The sequence below is a fragment of the Grus americana genome, chromosome 13 (genome assembly GCF_028858705.1).
Source record: "Grus americana isolate bGruAme1 chromosome 13, bGruAme1.mat, whole genome shotgun sequence".
Lineage (NCBI taxonomy): Eukaryota > Metazoa > Chordata > Aves > Gruiformes > Gruidae > Grus > Grus americana.
Genome location: NC_072864.1, coordinates 19,741,971 through 19,759,741, shown reverse-complemented (window position 1 = coordinate 19,759,741; position 17,771 = coordinate 19,741,971). Strand labels below are relative to the sequence as shown.

The 17,771-nt window shown below is 38.4% G+C and overlaps 1 protein-coding gene across 17 annotated transcripts in view; it reads left to right on the top strand.

Moving 5' to 3' along the window:
• The window catches only part of ESRP2 (epithelial splicing regulatory protein 2), a 107,387-nt gene extending 94,820 nt beyond the window's left edge, over window positions 1–12,567 (top strand). For 14 of the 17 annotated variants that reach the window (XM_054841117.1, XM_054841122.1, XM_054841130.1 and 11 more), the window contains 2 exons: window positions 8,155–8,266; window positions 11,172–12,567. In XM_054841117.1, coding sequence (XP_054697092.1) covers window positions 8,155–8,244 — 90 coding nt within the window. In that variant the 3' untranslated portion in view covers window positions 8,245–8,266; window positions 11,172–12,567. The other 3 variants (XR_008579183.1, XM_054841135.1, XM_054841133.1) reach the window with 3 other exon arrangements.
• Window positions 12,568–17,771: the final 5,204 nt, after the last annotated feature.

Genomic DNA, 17,771 nt, shown 5'->3' with positions numbered 1-17,771 from the left:
ATTGCTGAACAAGCGTGCAAGCTCGATGTTGTGTATTTAACTGACAGACTGAAGTCTAATGTACAGTTTGCCTTATTTCTTATATAATAAACATATCCTAAATTGAAAGCAGTGATTTAGTGTGTAAAGTTAGGGTTTGTGGTTGGAGAGGGAGAAAGTGCAGTGGGGCTATGAAGGGGCTGCCAGAGGAAGCTGAGGGCTCCCACAAAACTTTCAGTCCTGGCCACTTTTTAGTGGGAGCTCTAGTTAGGATCAGTGTTTGACCTTCAAGATTTAAGTATTAAAGCCTGCTGAGAGCAAAAGGGTGTGACCTAGGTGTGATGACTTACTTGCAAAAGGAGGCAGATGGACACCTCTGTCAGACATGCTTTCAAGGACTAATTATTTTGGTTACAGGCAGGACAATTTTCTATTAAAACTGCATTACATTGCAACCTAAAGAAAAACTGTATTCTCCAAACCATTTTGTACTGATTCTATGTGCTCTAAATATTCTACATGCTATAGGTAACTTCAGTCAGTGTGTACTGATTCAATGCTCTATCAGTGAGCAAACACATAGAAACTTATCTTTGAGGAACATTTTTAAAAAAAAAAGCACCAGGTACAAATGGTTTTTTTCCAGCAGCACTTATATGACTTCATGTAATGGGTATTTCCATGTCTGCTGCCTTTCGTCTCAGAGGATTTTGTATTTATATCCATGTTTTGTCATCACATGTTTGCTAAAAGGAAAGCTAATTGAATATGGTATATTCTGGTGAGTATTTAACTTTTGTGGATAACAGCACTTACGCAAATGTCAAATCTGGCCTTTTGATACTACGTAAAAGCCCTGACTTAAAATTCTCTTGGTGGGTTTCAAACCACTGTTCAGATGATATGTGTGAAAAGGTGACAATTTTTGCATGTTTGTTCTTCAAAATTTTGTAAGTTGGGTGACAGTGATACTGCTAAAAGGTAAGATGCAGATGAATTCTTTTTAATGCATAACAGCAGTTAATATGAAACATTCAGGCATGGTAAGTTTTTTTTTGTTTTCTTTTTTTCTTTAAGATTCTTAAAGGACAATGGGCTTTAATTTGTAGAGCCAAATGTCTCTCCTATGTAAAAGAATGTGGACTGAGAACACATGCTTAAATGTGTGTGTTCCATGTTTTGAGTCTTTGGAAGATGACAGTGCTCTACCTGTTGTGGTGTCTTTTCAAACGTTACATTTATGTTTGAAAGTAGTTTCTCATACTTGGTTTTTTCAGTGGAGAAATTTGAGGGTTAGCTTATAAAAAGTCTGAGTTTTGATAAACATTACAAAGAAACTAAATGTCATTGTGTTTTAGGGCTTTTTCTTCAACAGATGTTTGCAGAGTTCAACCAAATTCAATTACTTGTGGCTTTCATGACAAACAGTAGTAATCATTCATCTGTTGCTTAGCCATTGGTATTTTACCTCCCCCCCCCCTCCCCCGACTGAAGTTTTTGGTGGATGGATGGTGGGTCTATTAAAACCTTAAGTGGGGAAACCTATCTTCTAAATTGAAATTCAGCTGTAAGGGCACCATTGAAAAATGTGACCTGAACCTGTCTGTGCATGGAGCAGGTCAGTGACAATGTTTAGTAGCTCTGTCTTCCACTAAATCTTCAGTTTAGTGAATCTGAACTTTGGGACTGGTGCTGAATTTGCCCATTTCCTTGTTTCTGCATTTGGAGAGCAGTCCGTAGTGTTTGTATTGCACAATTAAATGTTTCAAATGAATACAAATTTTGCCACAAGGTGAAAACTATATTTCTTCTGCTGCAACCTCCTGTCATCATCAGTTACTGTTATTATATTGGTCGCCTCTTTGATTTCTTTAGAAGATGTTGTCCAAATGAGATCGGGTTCAATATCTTATAAAGGAGCCAAGGAATTATTTTGAATTGTTCTTGGAATCCCACATGTGGTAATGCTAGTTTTATACTCGCTCATTCCTTTAGGGGAAAAAAGAGGTGGTGACTTACTGTATTGGGACAATATTAAGTCTCTGGAGCAATAACTAATCTTTTTTTCTTTTTTCCTCCCCTTTCTTCTCTCCTCACATTATTTTTTTATTTTTCTGCTGCTGCCCAAGGATTTATTGCACGATGCTTCTGCTCGTTTATAAAGTGAGCCCCTAATAATCGTCAGTGGTTTGGGCATGGTTTTAATCTCTGAATAACTAATTGATGTTGGTATATGATGGTCTTCAATGTTGGTATTCTGGGAACCAGATCAGAGATGCTGAGATTGAAGGGTGATTTTTGTCTTTGTATGTCCTTGTCTGAAAGGAACAGGTTTGAAGTTTTAGTTCTTGCTTTATTCTCTTCTATTTTCTTCCTTCAGTCTTCATGGGCTCTGTATATTGCATGTATCCACATGTTGCTACTTAAGTGAAAGCACCTTTCATACCAGACCTGCCTCTTAAGAGATAGATTTGCTCATCATGGGCTTCAACAAGCTGGTCTCAACATCAGTACATGCTTCTAATAACAAATAATGTAAAAATCTGCAGATCAGCATTTTAACTTTCATTTAATTTTATCAGCGCTAGCCTCTTGTTCAGTGGTTCAGCAGCTTGATTTCTTCTTGTAGTTCTGCTTTCTTGTTTCTATTGTTGAAAATTCGTTCCAGCTTGCATGTGTTTAATGTGTATTGCATTAAACAATGTTGACAATCTTGTGAAGAATTTTGGTAGTAAATCTTGGAGATGGCAATTTTCCCCATCACCTTTCTGTATAATATTGTAGTGTACTGTAATCTTCAAAAGAGCTATTAGTACTCTGATTCAGTAAGTAATTCATGTTAAACTGCTTTTTAGTTGTACTGTAAAGCAATAGGGCTGTTGATTTGACTCCAATCATATGGATACATAGCTAAAGGATATTTAAAACAACAAGAACAACAACCAAAAACCACCACAACAAAAAAAAAAACCCACCATACAACTCAGGACAATGGGATGACAGTAGTTGCTCTGACAGGTGCTAAAACATCAGCTGCTCAGCAGATGTTGGTCTTTGGGCATTATGTTGAAGTAAGGGATCTATGGATGTTTATAGGAAACTTCCCTTATAATTTGAAAAATATGTGATTGTGAAGACACTCTTCTAGAATTAAGAAAAATAATTAATGTTTCAGATCCTATGGGGAAAAAATTGAGGAAGAAGTGGTGCAAAAATAGTAATTACATGCAACAGTCTTGTCAGTGTTACTTTAGGCCATCACTCTGTACAGTTGTAGCAGCAGTGAGAGAAATCAAGTAAATAAGGAAGGAACAGGTATAGTAGTTGGATGATGGATTTATGTGAAGTAGTTTGTGCATATAAGAACAAAATTTTTCACTAAAAAGTATTTTTCTTTATTTACTGGCTAAATCCTCTATGGATTTTGCTCTTTAGCCACTAGATGAATCAATAAGAAATATTTCTAGTCTTCAAAAAATGACTTTTTTTTGCTTCTTATGAGAATGCAGGTTTATTACTAACATCGACAGAGTTGGTATTCTGACAAGAACTGTTAGATTTATGTACAAGTAGATGCAATTTAACTGTGCCCATGGCCTTAGTTGACCAAACGCTAGTTCACAACTGTTGTCTTAGCTAGGATTCCGCATGCATTTAGTAGTAGTTGCCCAATTTCTTGCAGATTGGCATGAATGTGAACTCATGTCTGCCTGAAAAAGACCATGCGGATTAGTTCTTAGAAAGCAGGCTTGCTATTTAGGTGTATGCTTCATTCAGAACTAGTAAAAAAATAAACTAGGAGAAGACTAAGGTTTAGGGGCTACAGTCACCAGCTGAGCTTTATTTGCTGAAGAAGGCTAGGATGGCAATGTAGGAATTTCTTTGTGTACATCTTTTATTGTAGGAGATGCTTGAAATAAATACTATTCTTTAAACCTCTGCTGGGCTTAGGTGCCTTTTATCTGCAGCTAAACAGAGCTTTTGCAGTATATTAATCCTCCAACTGTTCAGAGACTTCAAGGCTCGTTGTGGGGGGAGGAGAGTGGCTTGTGCTTAAAAGAGTAATAAGGAAGTGAAGTGGATGGATGGCTAAATTCCAAGGGCATTAACAACATTTCTCTCTTGTATCAGGACAGCAGGCTTCATTGTTACTGACTTTTTAGGGATTAGTGTTTTTTTCTCTGAAATGCATGCTTGAACAAAGAAGTATTCTCTCTTTCCTATGGGTTCCTTTTGAAATCTGACACTTCGTAGTCTGAGAGGGATACCCCATTGTCTGTGTGCCAATTCTAGGCATAGCACCTTCTGACTAGGGAAGAGAAAGAGGAAGAATTCCCACTTACTGGTATCTGAAGTCAGCTGGCAATATAGACATTATTGTATGCTCACCTCCATGCACTTGGAATAGAGTATGCTGTTTGGTTTTGCTTTATTCCTAAATTTATCTTCTACCGGGAAATGTTGCCTGTGTGGAGAAAGCATCTGTGAGACTGGGTGTAGTAAATTAGTGGTTACTGTTTCTGTCTGCCTCCCGTGCTTGAAGCAAGAGACTAAGTGGCGCCATCTTCAAGGTGTATTTTTTGGGAACAGGCATTACATATTTCACTATCTGTTCCACAAAACATTCAGGTGGTATCTGTTCCGCAGAGCATTCAAGTGGTTGCTGGTGCTTGTATCGGCACTCTTAAGGTACAATCGATGTACTTGGTGGCAAAGCCAGTTTAGAGTATTTCTCCTGACTCTTGTGCCAAAGATTACAGTTACCTAGTCTTTAAATGAGATTTTATGTTCCACACTTACTATATCCAGACTTTTTTCCAAAGTCTGAGAGATTAATTTCTTCCCTTTGGGAACTGTTCTGCAATAGAGTTTATTGGTAGTTTAGGCTAGAATTGCAGCTACAATGCTGAAGAGGCCATTTTGCTGATGATGTCTTCCTTTCCAGGTGGGAACTATTTTTACCTTTCATTTTCCCTTGTTTTTTTCCCAGTTGGGGCATGTCTAAATATGTTTTCTGATTTTAATTTTTTTTTTAGCAATGGATTTTTTTTTCCCTAGATTGCTTTGCATATGCTGTTTTAGACTGATCTTTGAATGTCCACTGTAGGAACTACAAAAATGAAATGGAAATCAATGTCTCACTGGTTAGTGACCTGGTTAAATCAGTGCACAGTTTGTGAGGGGACAAGGACAGTCCCATATTTCTCTCAATGTAGCAGGTATTCCTGAAAGAAATAAAATAGCTTGAAGAAAAAAAAAAAAAGGAGAGTGCATCATATAGTGCTTTTTATTAATTGGTCTGTCTCTGATTCCTATCATCTTGAAAAGTTTTGCGCTGCAGTAAGCACAGCAGATTGGGAGATGCTACTATACAGAACGTAACTGTTGGTCAGAAATAGTTATCTCCTTTGGGAGGGCGATGTTAGTGTTATTTAATATACATCTGTCACTTATATAGTCTATTGTAATATGTTATTTAATATTATAATAAGTGTTATTTAATATACATGAGTTGAAATCTCTGCCATTTCAAATGTTAATACCTTGAAAGGTATTTACCTTATGCTTGAAAGGTAAACTGCTGATTCTGTAAAGCAGCAACATGTCCTTCAAGAAACATCATTCTGCTGCTATTAACAGACATGTCTTAAGCTTTAGAAGTCCCCACTGTCACAGGGGAGATAACAAGAAGAAGAATGTAGGGAAACACCATTCTTCACTGTTCAATGTAGTCTCTGTTCCAGTCAGCTGCGGGTTTTTTCACCAGTATATATACACATTCTTCCTGCCATCTTGTAGCCTGACGGAGAGCTAACAGTTGACCCCAGAATCTTATTTAGAAACCACTTGCAAAGGTTCTGTTTTGCTTCCTTCTCCTAGGTTAGGTTCTAAATGCAAACCTTATTCCATACCTAGTTTCCATCTTTCTTGATCCTAGCTCCCATCTCTGATCACTGGAAGAAGTCAGTATAGCACCAGAGCATATGCTGAGAACCATATTTTGATGTATTTAACTCTGAGGCTGACTTTTCTAATGGAGCTCTTAATTTAACAGTGGTATTCTGTGCAATCTTTCTTATTAGACTGAGCTAGACTTCTTGATGACTTCTTCAAGGGGAAAAGAGAAATTGCTTTATGGTCTGAATTTATTCTGCATTCTCCTTCAGTCATTCTAGGAAATAGGTCTCCCTTGCTCATGATCTGTGAGCATGTGAGAGTATCCAATTTAATAGGATGAGATGAAGGAAAACTTTGGTAGAGATTGTATTTCATAGATTAAGTAATGGCTTCAAAAAAAAATAGCACTTTTTTTCCTAGCTTGATTTGCTACTTTTTGAAATCTGTAAGTTTGAAGAATGTACTGTTCCACAACTTCCGTTTTAATTAACTGCAGTCTCTTACCTATCTTTCTTGTGATTAGAAGTTGCTTCTATTGCTAGGTATTTTGAGTTTTCTTTCTTCCCCTCTCTCTCTGCCTAGGCCTAAGCTCTGACAACTTTGACATTTCTGTGCAGGGTAGTTTTCCCACTTTCATGTTTTCTTCATTGTTTATGCATTTCAAGTCTAATCTTTTAAACGCTGTCCCTCACAAGAGAGTATAGACCTTTACCTACTGTACATCTACTGATAATCTAAAGTATGTACTATCTTGAGACATTCCTTCCAAACAGTAAACTTACATTTTGTAGATTTGTTTCAAGGGCAGGTCTGGGAACTGATAAATCTAATATTTGCACGGTCTGGTTGCCCTGGCAGAGACTATCTAGAAAATACTTCTTATATTTGTCTTTTACTTAATGGCATGGGTCTAGATGTGAAGGTGGCTAGAATTCAGTAGTAAAAATTCTGGGAGGTTCTTTTCTTTTATGTTCTCTGGGCTCTTGGTTATTGTTCTCTGTAGAAGGTGTATACTGTGATGGTTGGTTTTTGTGTTTTTTTCTTTTCAACTTCACTTTGGATGGATACAACATGTCCTGTATGCCCAAATATACCTTTTTCTCCCTAAGCTGGCAGGAGACTTTTTGTGTTATAGTAATATCAAAGGAAGGCAGCATAGTATGTCTACACTGTGTGCATTTGGCAATCCTCTAAAATATTAGTGCAAAACAACCGTTTTGGGAGGAGACAGGAAACTCTTCTTGCCACTGAAAGGACATTCTATAACTTGGGTTATGCTAAACAGTTTGTCTTAGGGATTACAGGAGCCACTTCAGTAGTCTTTGTAGCATGTGCAAGTATGCTCAGTCCCTTTCTAGGATATGTAGTTTTGGAAAGATTATAAGATAGATACAAAACAATGTTTCATATTCCCCGAGATATATTTACTGACTATAGATTTCATATTTGTACCAAGCCCTCCAATAGTATGCATGATTACCTTTCAGATTCAGGATCTCAAATGTTTCTTAGATCTGATCCACATGTGGGGTTTTTCATTTTAATTTATCGATGTGACTGTACTGTATAGTCACTATTTTTATTTTAATATTCTTCTACTACAAACTTATCATGATGCAGTTACACTCTATAGTTTATTTCGTTTTCCTATATGGAAATATACTATAGTAGTATAAATGCTATTTTATTTTTGAAGTGCATTCATGACGGGGCATTGTTTTTCTTTAACTACACTGGTGTGTAGTCTATGTAATGCAAGTATTATATGCAGCTGAAGTGTTTATTGCTTTACCCGAGAAGCTGCAGTTCATTTCCATGACTGCATAAAAGATGTGAATGAGATCCATACACTTCTAATCCCCCACTTCAGTATGCATGCTGGAAGATGCACAGCTGTCCCAGTGAGAGTCATTACTGGAAGCACAACTATGCAAAATTAAGAGTTTTGTTCCTTGATGCTGCTGTCTCATGAATAGAAGGAAAAGAAGAGCACTTCATGGTCTGAACTATTTCCCTTCCTTGATAAGGAACAGTTCAAATACACAGTTTAGAATATTCACCACGTGCATTTACTTTAAATCTATTTCTACAACCAGTCATTCAGTTAATGTATTTTTCTTTTATCTTGCATAAAAAGTGTCTGTCAAATACACTGTCTCCTGCCAGTTGTTATAGCTGATGCTCTTAATTGTGGTTGCAAATGATCATCTGTGTGGCTTGCTGTACCAGAACTGTTCCTTCTCTTGCTGATTATCATATATCACACTTGTACTGTAGTATGCACCTGATGACTACAATGGCCTTATTCAGCTGAGCGATCAAGCAAGGAGTGTGTTACAAGCACCGAAAGAGTGGGTCTGTTTGTAACTCACTGTAACTTCTGAAGAAGGTAAGATGCAACTGGCAGAAACTGGGTCTCCAGTGGTGAATGGGAAGGGAACGAAGGGCTTGGTAATACAGAGGTTTTTGCTTATGGCTTTTTCCCCTTCTTAGCTTGCGTGGGGATCCTTGCTTCAACCTTTGTGCTTTTGTCCTATTAAAAAAATCAACTAATCTAAGAAACAGGCCAGTTGTGATCTGTATTCGATGGGACAGCAGTGGTGGAGGTAGTGTGATTGCCTGGTTCTGCTCAGATGCTTCTAGAAGAGTTTATTAGTGTTTGTTTCTCACGTGAAGCTTTCAGTCCAGTATTTTATTTTTAGCATAGCAGTAGAAGATTTTTTTCTTGATATGGCTACAAAGCGCCCACAAATGCATGTGCAAAAAACCCCAAACCTCTAGCTTTCCCTTTCCTGTATCACATAGCAATCTAGAGATTAATTTCTCTGTTTCTTGATCTCCCTAATGCAATGTGAACTGTTACTTTTTTTTTTTTTTTTTTTTTTTTAGAAGATGGTTTCTTTGGTGTAGTGACTTTCTAATGCAACTAACTAAATTTGCTAATGGTAAACTTCCCTACATTTTGGGCACTAACACACAATTCTTAAAGAAATTTCGTTGTGACCTATGTGGAGTTTGTGACTTTCCTCCTTAAAAAACATGCAAAACTTTCAGTACAAAAAATGACAATCAAATACTGTGCCTTGATAGAAGTACCTTCATAGATAAAGCTATCTTCACATAATCACCATCAACTCAGTTGTTTTCAAATTAGTTGGTTTCTCAGGGTACTGTTAGATCTGCGAAAGAGAAGATAGATTAGAGGCTGCATGGTCTGCTGGTGTACAGAAGAACACCCATTACTATTCTGAGCATTTCCATATTTTTGTGACCTTGGACAATCTGTTTGGCGCTCTTCTTTTACCCAGATTAACTGGAAAACCAGATCAGCAATAGGGTTCTAGTATGTATGACGGGGAAACAGTCTTTGACTAGAAAAGAATTCATGGAGTACCTCATCCCGATTTCTAAGCAGTCCAACATACAGATCATACAGATAACACTCTTTTTAGAACAAAACATCCAGAAAAAAAGATTTGTATGGATTTGAATCTGTATTTTAAAAAGTATATGTATACAAAGAAAATCTATTTCTATCTTTAAATCTATATAAATAAGAAACTAAAACTAACACGTATGAAAATTAAACTGAAGGGTTTTATTTAACCCTTTTAAATTATGTTGCTTGCAGAATGTGTAGACTTCTCTGCTAACTTTCTGTGCAACTCTTATAACATGAATTTCCAGATCCTTACCCTGGTATTACACCAAGGCTGCTATTTGAACTACTTTTTAAAGCTCTCCTCTGTACTCAGAGGTCTAACTGTGCTCCATGTGTATTTTCAGCTGACTCTGAACTGCAATATTAAACTGACATTCAGGACTGATGTGCTAAGTTACTTGATCCCACACTGATTAACAGCAAAGAGTTGCAGACCATCTTTTAGCTCAGATTTGCGGCTCAACCCAAACTGTGTACAACTTTCTCTTTGAGCACGGTGTTATTCTGAAATAAACCAAGATTACTTCTGAACCTGAACTGGGCTTCAGGCATGATGTTTTATTTGTCTTTTGAATGTCCTTCTGCATGCTGTTTCTTGACTAACCTGAGTTCTGTGAGAATAAATGATACAAAGTCCGTACTAACTGTCTTACACATGCTTTTAGTTTCTAAAGCGTACTGTTGCTTATATCTTAAGAATACTTTTACTGCCTGCTAAATGTTTGGGTAAGTGAAGCTCTGGCATGTACTTTATTAATGTAAAGCTGATCAGAAACTGCTGCTGGTAATAACTGAGAAGTCTGATATTCTTGCAGTATACCAGGCATGCATAAATTCTACAAAAAGTGAAATTCTTAAATATTTTAATGTTTTATAAAATCATGAGGACATACATCACATGAACTTAACTTGAATTGGATTAATACTCATAAAGCTGGTTGGTTTTCTAGCATAGACCATATATTTTGTCTGGCACTGATTTCTCCAACAAACTAGTCGTGTTTGCTGAGCTTTTGATCCTTCAACTTTTGGTTTTGAAACTTCACTGAGATCCATTTCTAGCCAACAAATAGGGCTTCTGAACTTAGCTTGGAAGGACTTCCAGCACGTTGTGAGGAATGGCTGGGGTACCACAGGGCAGAGATGTCTGCTTTAAACTCAGCACTTGTGACTTCTTAAAAGGCAGTTTCAAAGGGCAAATGCACTCTGAAATCAACTCCAACGACTAAATAATCTCACTTGCTATCCTGCTTTTTTTCTTAGCCTTGTTAAAATTACAATAAAGGTTTCTTTAATTCAGTTGGATTGCACCAAATTTTACTTTGTTTTACCAAACAATCTTTCTTGCACTGTATACCTGTGTTAAGTTCAGCTCATCCTCTCAACACTGAACTCTCATACAGCTCTTATCATTTGTTTTTTGTTTTTTAAACTTTGCATGTGAATATTCACATGCCTTATAGCCTTTGTCACTTGGCCAGTAGTCCATGTAGTACCAGAACTATTCACTAAATGCCTGGACTTTCTTGCTCCATTTACCCTTTATTAACATCTAAGTTTTCCTTTCCTTGTCAACCTTTAACCTGAATTACTTCTCTAGCAAAATCTTTGCATGGAATTAGGTCTACATCATTTTGTTCAGCACTAACAGTGGAATAAGAGCTGCTGCTGTTCTCCAAGCCAAGCTTTTAATCTTCAGCTCCTCCTCCTCCTTCCTGTTGTCACATCCAGAATCTTTTTGCCACAGACACAAGAGTGGAGTGAACGAGATGCGCAGCATTAAAAACTGCATTTCCAGGTGTCGTCTCTGGTCTTAATAGGTTTTTTCTTTTGTCGTCTTCTACCATTGCAGCTCCACGCAGATTCCATCCTCGTGCTTTACAACTTTAGCGGCCAGCCCAGTGGAGAGGCATTGGTGACTTTTCCAAGCCTGGATCTAGCTAAGAAAGCAGTGGCTGAGAAAAACGGACAGCTCCTGGGAAGCCGCTATGTAGAACTGTACCTGGTCTAACTAAACACTCTTTGGGGAATGGGGAAAGAATGTCGCACTAAACACCGTGCCTTTTGCAAAATAAGGAGTCTTCCCTTGCCGCCCAGGCAGCAGCAAATGTGCCTTTTCAGCATAATATGTTGGAATGTAGAGTGGTACATGTCCTGTATTTAATTTGAAAAATGGCGTACCCTATGCCAAAGATAAAGTGAAACCAAAAATTATGCAGTTAATTTACTTAATTTCTAATGTACTTGTTTAAAAATAAGCAAGCCTGCTCCTGGCATCTAGTTAATTCTGAAGACAATCTAATAGCACTTCAGCTATCGCAGCCATGGGAGAAACCCGTTCAGTAGTATTTGAAGTGGAAAGCGAAGCTTGAGTCATTCAGTTTCTTCTATGTTTAGTTTTTAAGAGTTTACACTTGACAAAGTGTCTGGGTTTTGTAGAGTTTAAATGTCTTTAGAAAGGTTTTTTGGAATGCATAGCTTTCCCAGTTCAAAGCGTAGATCATATTGATTTTTTTTGTTGTTGTTGTTCCTGACTGGAAAATACCAGGATGCTGGATCCCAAATGCAATTGTGCTTTTTCATGTTTTCATTATACGTTGTTTTGCAAAAGCCATATTTGTCTTTTTTACCAATGTACTGCTGCCAACCTGCAAAGCAAAAAAATTAAAACAGCAAACCCAGGAAAATCCTCCCTGCCCACCCATAACTCCCTGCCCCCAGCCCCAAACTTTTAATCACTACAGGACAAAAATGGCACATAAACCTGAGTACTAATAAGTTATATTTTTTTATTTAAGCATAATAGCTTTCAGATACTGTATTAAGATTTTGCTCTAGTTTATGTGCATGCAATTTGTTTACATCTTTAAACTACTTTATTTGTATATTATGAAACAACAAGATATTTTGAAATCTAAATCCTCCAGTGCATGCTTTTTTCTTTTTCCCTGTGTGTGTATATACATAAGCTAGAAGAAGTACTTTTACGTCATGTAGCATGTGTTTAAAAAAAGACATCTGCTGTAGAAGCACTAAATGACTTTGTTTTTACTGTGCCTTACTTCAAAACCATTCCAAGTGCAATACCAGCAGAGCAAAATGTAATGAATCCTGTTGTGACATGTTCATGGATGTCTGAATTGATCTTTTTTGTTAGTTGAGTTGTACTTAAAAGAACTGAATGATGTATGCTTCTTTATATTACAACAAATAAAAGAGATGCTTACGATGTGTATTGGCTTTTGAAAGTAACTTACGCTTTGCTTTAATGTCTCTTCATGGGAATCACTCTCTGATAAATAACCTTTTACTCTTTTCTCCTTCTTTTAGATTTAGGTAAGCGTATGTACCTTGCGAGAGTGGTGTGATTTTTCTTTTATTTTTTTCTATTCTCTTTTTGCATGTGCTGGTAAGCCAGAAATACGCATGGTATATATTTCTCTTATAGCGGAACACTTTTTAGGCAATGTGATGGAACTGTTAATGTGCTTAGTTCTCTCTTTCTGGTGCCAGAGGAAACGAAGAATTGAACTTAAAATTGTGTTCATGTTTGGATTTAAGTGGCCCGATGGGTCACTCCCTTTTCTGTGCAACGCAGAATGCTACATTTATGTCACGATGGAGCCAGACAACCTTTCTGTAGTAAAAATGAAGGGGGGGGGGGGAAATCCCATTAAAAGAACGTTTGTTTCTCTCTAGTCAGAAGCATCCCAAGCCAGATGCTATTTCATCATTAAAACCTCCCATCTGAAGTTTTATCACAATCAGGTGAGACTGGAGAGAAACCTTTTTCATTATTTTAAAGTGGGACTGTTTGAATTAATCTGTTTGCAAGATTTGTCTTGGTGAAGTCTACCAAAAATCTTGCTTTTAAAGTTACACTAGAGAGGACTGCACCATTATAATTAACGTTCTCATTGTGTCTTTGAGGAGAGTGCTCCCTTTTAAAATTTTTGGGACTCTGTATCCTGAGCAATGTAGCTACCAGTCCACACTCTTACATTCTGCCATGGCCCAGCTGGTCACCTTGTAGTTATGGCTTTGCAATCAGTTGAAACATCTTATTTTTCTCTTAATAGCCTGTACAGAACTTGTACTTTTCTGTTAGTGAAAATGATGCTTAATCTACTAAAAGCATACAGGTGTTTTTTACAGCTGCTTCTGTTGTTGTTTATACACGATTTGCACCTTCCTTGGCAGGTTGGGAAAGGTGAGCCAGGGCTGGATTGGAATGCCTCAAGTATCACCTCGGCCATGGTTTAGATGTACACATTCCCCTTCCTCTTTAACACCTTTATGGTTTACTCAAGGATGGTCACAGTTTAAAACTTTTAAGTGCAGGCCCATGCTATGCTAACATGAACCAAACTTAGTAGCAAACTCTGCCATGTGCAAAGTCCTGTCTCTAGCTAGCCATCAGAAAAAGCATTTGGTGATAGCTAAACTGCGTTTTAATCCCTGTTTAGCATGAGATAGTGGAAACTAGTTATAGAGATTGAACTCAGATGTTTTAGGCTCTGTGTTTGTATAACAGCTAACACGTGGAACTTGTGAGTCATGTACTTTTTTTAAAAAAAAAAAGAAGTTATCTGTACAAAACAACTCCAAGGGTAGCGATAGCATTTGGGTTAGACCGGAGACCCCCAAGTGGGTGTCTGACCACAGGCCCGACCTAGAGACACTCTGAACTGTCTTGCTTCTATTGGAAGCTCTGTGGCCTTGCCTAAAAGAAACATGAAAAAAATGATACTAAAAGAATAAACAGCGGAATAGCTCGCTGAAATGCATATTGCTCCAGTCATAACAAAAAAAAGAGGTTTGGGGTGAGGGGGGAAGGCAGGTCCTTCTGCACCTGCTGGGGGCTGCTGCCTGGGCTGCAGCCTTGCGCGTGCCCCCTCCTCTCGCCAGGGCGGGCCGGCGGCTCGCGCTGCCCAGAGCCGCACGCGCGGCCGTTTCTCCCCTCAGCCGTTATTCTCCTCAGCCTTTGCTCCCCTCAGCCGCGCGGGGCCCGCGGTGACCGTCCCCTCCCGGCGGCCGCGGCTTGCCCAGGCACCCAAGCCACCATGAGGTTAAAAGCGGAGGAGGTCTTCATCTGCCGGCTGGCGTTTTACCCTTTTCCGCGGTAAAAATGAGGCGGGCCCGTACCAGAGTGGTTTCCCTGAGGGGTCGGCTCTAGGGCGGGGGGAGGGGGCAGAGGAGCCTCCACAGGTAGCTGTGGCCTGGGCGGGCTCGTCTCCCAACCACGGCAGAGGGCACGCTGGCTTCCCTCCACCATGTCCCGAGACCGTACATTTGATTGCAAACGGCTTTTTCCTCAGCCACTGGCACAACCGGACTGTGTTTGCAGTTGGCGTTTGAAGTTTTCTTGCAACAGGCTAAGGAACAAATCCCACATAATGAAACCCTCCCTTCCTGGCCCGGTGAATGTGGGGTCAGCAGGTGGGCTGCCCCTGAGGGTATATGTGGCTCAGCTGTGAGGAGGGGGAGTCTGCTCTGAGGCCAGGAGGAGGGGTTGTGTTGAGACAGCCATATTTTGAATGTTGGAGACCTCAGGTATGGCATGTAACTTCTGGAAGCTTATGTGTGCTTACATCTGGACCTTAGATGTACTAATGGAAGCAGTATGTAGTAGAAGTAATGTCTGTTTAGAGCGGCTTATATGCAATTTGGTAGTAGAGGCTTTATAGCTGATGAGCTTTCAAATATAAGAATTCTCCTTTACAAATGGAACACAAACACTTGCATCACACATCTTTGGATGATGGTTTATGCCACTGGAGAAGGCTGAGAACTTGGGGTAAGGCCTAAATATTTTTTCTTCTCTTTGATGTATGTATTTATTCCTTACGATTGAAATTTTAGACCATGCTGTGTTGTGGAAGCCTTATCAAAAGGATTGCTGTCTTTACATGCATGTGGTTTAATGGCGTAAGAAAAATAAATACAGAAAGTGTTACACTTTAACTGTTTCTCCAAAGAAGTAGCAAAGTTTGGGAAAGAACTGTGATTTGACTGTTACTGTTATTAAAAAAAGGGTCCTCACACTCTGTCATCAGCCACAAAACTTTTTTCCCCAAAAAGAAGCATGTACTGCGCTCACAGTCAGCAAAATGCATTATCTGCACTTGTATTGCCATATTATATAACTGAAGAACAGATTTAGTGTTGTTTGTATTTTGTTTCTTAGTTTCATGTTTCTGATAGCGCTGGTTTGGAGATGATACCCTTACTCATGTGTTTGTGCTCCCACTCTCTTGATACTGATAGTTTTACTTAGAAATTACTTAGATGTTGGTTGTTCCATGGGGTGTTCCTCCCCAGTTTAGAGAGAAAACAGCTTATTCTTAATACTTTTGTTTGAGATTAGGTGAGACTGAAGAGTTTGAAATGGCCATTTTCTGTTTTAATAGATGCAGCTGTGCTTTCAAATCAGTTGTTTTGTGTTAGAATTTCTTCATCTGCGGAGCAGACTCACGCTAGACAGGCTTACAAGTTTTGTTTGTTTATGTGAACTAAGATATTTTCAACAAACTTATTTTTAAAAAGCAAACCCAAAATAAACCAGAGGCCTGCTTTTTTCCCCCCCTTTTTTCTTTTTGTATCACCAGGTGAGAGTCCCTATAGTATTTAGGGGGATATGCAGTTGGAAATGTAAATATTCAAATAAAGATGATGGTATGTTAATCTAGATTTGCCAATTGCTATTTCTTATCTTGGGGTGTTGTTATATTCCTCTTTCATTTTACTTTACATGCTTGATTTTAAAAAAATCTAGCTTATTTGATGTTGCTTTCTGTGTGCTTGCTGATAATAAAAAGTAGGGTTTAAATAAAATGCCTTCCCTTCTGTAAACACTACTAAAGTACTGTTATAATTGTGTCTAATGTTAGCTGTGTCTTTAGGAGAATATCTTTTGCTGTGTTTTTGGTTTTTTTTTTTTTTTTAGTAATCTTTATTTAGTGGCAGGAGTAGGAGTTTTAAGATTTGTCAGGAGCATCAGTGGATTTTTAGTTTGGTATTGTAATTTTGTTAAACTGTTGGTTTGGCGTTTACTGCCTACTAATCTTTGCTACCAGTAGATGTCCCCTTTCGATCAGGGTTTGCAAGTGTATTTGAAATACAAATGCTTCGGGCCTGTGAGTTTCATTGTTAGCAACCGCAGTAGATGCCTCTGCGTACAAACGTCAGTAAATAATCTGTTATCCACTGGTCTTGAAATCGGAGGTCATTATGTTTCCCATAAAACTTTTTTTTTTTTAATTTTGGTTCTTGTTTTTCTATTTTAAATGTTTTCTGTGCAGAGTGGTGCATTCATTTATATTAGATAGGGTTGTTTTGAAATGTACAAATTTATTTCAAATTGTGAAGATTACAGTAGTATCTGACTCTATTTACTTGGAAAAATAAACTTTTAAAAATTTATCTACAATAAGAAATCATTAAAATATCTCACAGAAATCCAGTGGAAAAGGAGTGCTTCAAGTGTGATCCAAATGTGAACATACTATTTTAGAACATAAGAAGCTATGGGACCAAGAAGTGAAAGCGAAATGACTCTTTAGTCTTCTGGCTCTAAGAAAAAGAAAAATACCAATACCAATACCATAAAGTTAAAGGTTTATGACCAATTAAATTTGGTAGCAAAAAACATGATTGCACCTTAAGTTGGACATGCGTTTGATTGCGATGTCTTTCTGCTCCCAACTGGTAGATCTGAGTGTGGTGGTTATGCTTTGCTGATTGATTTACTTGCTCTTGGCCTTGTGGTTGGTTCTTGGTTTCCTTGTGCAGTATAATGGCCTCAGTATTGGCAGGGTTTCTCTTTGAGAGGTGATGAGTTTCTCAAGCTACTTGTTCAGCTCATCATTGCTGGGGGTTGTAAGCTACTGCTGGCAGAGGGCAAATCTGCGGTTCTTGTCGTACTGGATCCTGTTTCCAGCCTACTCTAGATCCACAGCTGCTGGATATCCTGGCAGTGTGGTCAGATATACAGGGATGCCAGTACTTGCCCTCCTCCTGATGCTGCCTTTGCAGAGCAGGCTGTGCACATGGCTCTGAGGGAGCTTGACATTTATTCAAGGTCCGTGTCTGATGTTCTGAATCACCCTGTATGAGTTAATTTCCCCCCCATAAAGAAAAAGCCAAATTGATGATGTAGGCTTTTTTTAATTTTCAGCCTTTCCCCCATGTCTCAGGTTTGGTTGTGTTGAGCACCATGAACTGACAGTCTCGAGAAATTCTCTCTGTAGAGGATCTCATGCATGTTAATCACTCAGATTATAGTGTGTACATAGTATAGACAGAGATATAACATTGGTGAGGGGTTTTTAGTATTAGATTTTCTTGTGTTGCTCTAGCACTTCCCACATTTTGGGACTGCCTCATTTGTTCAAGAGAGAATTATGTGAAATTAGGAATGATTGGGGGGGGAGGGTAGTTGTATATCAATACA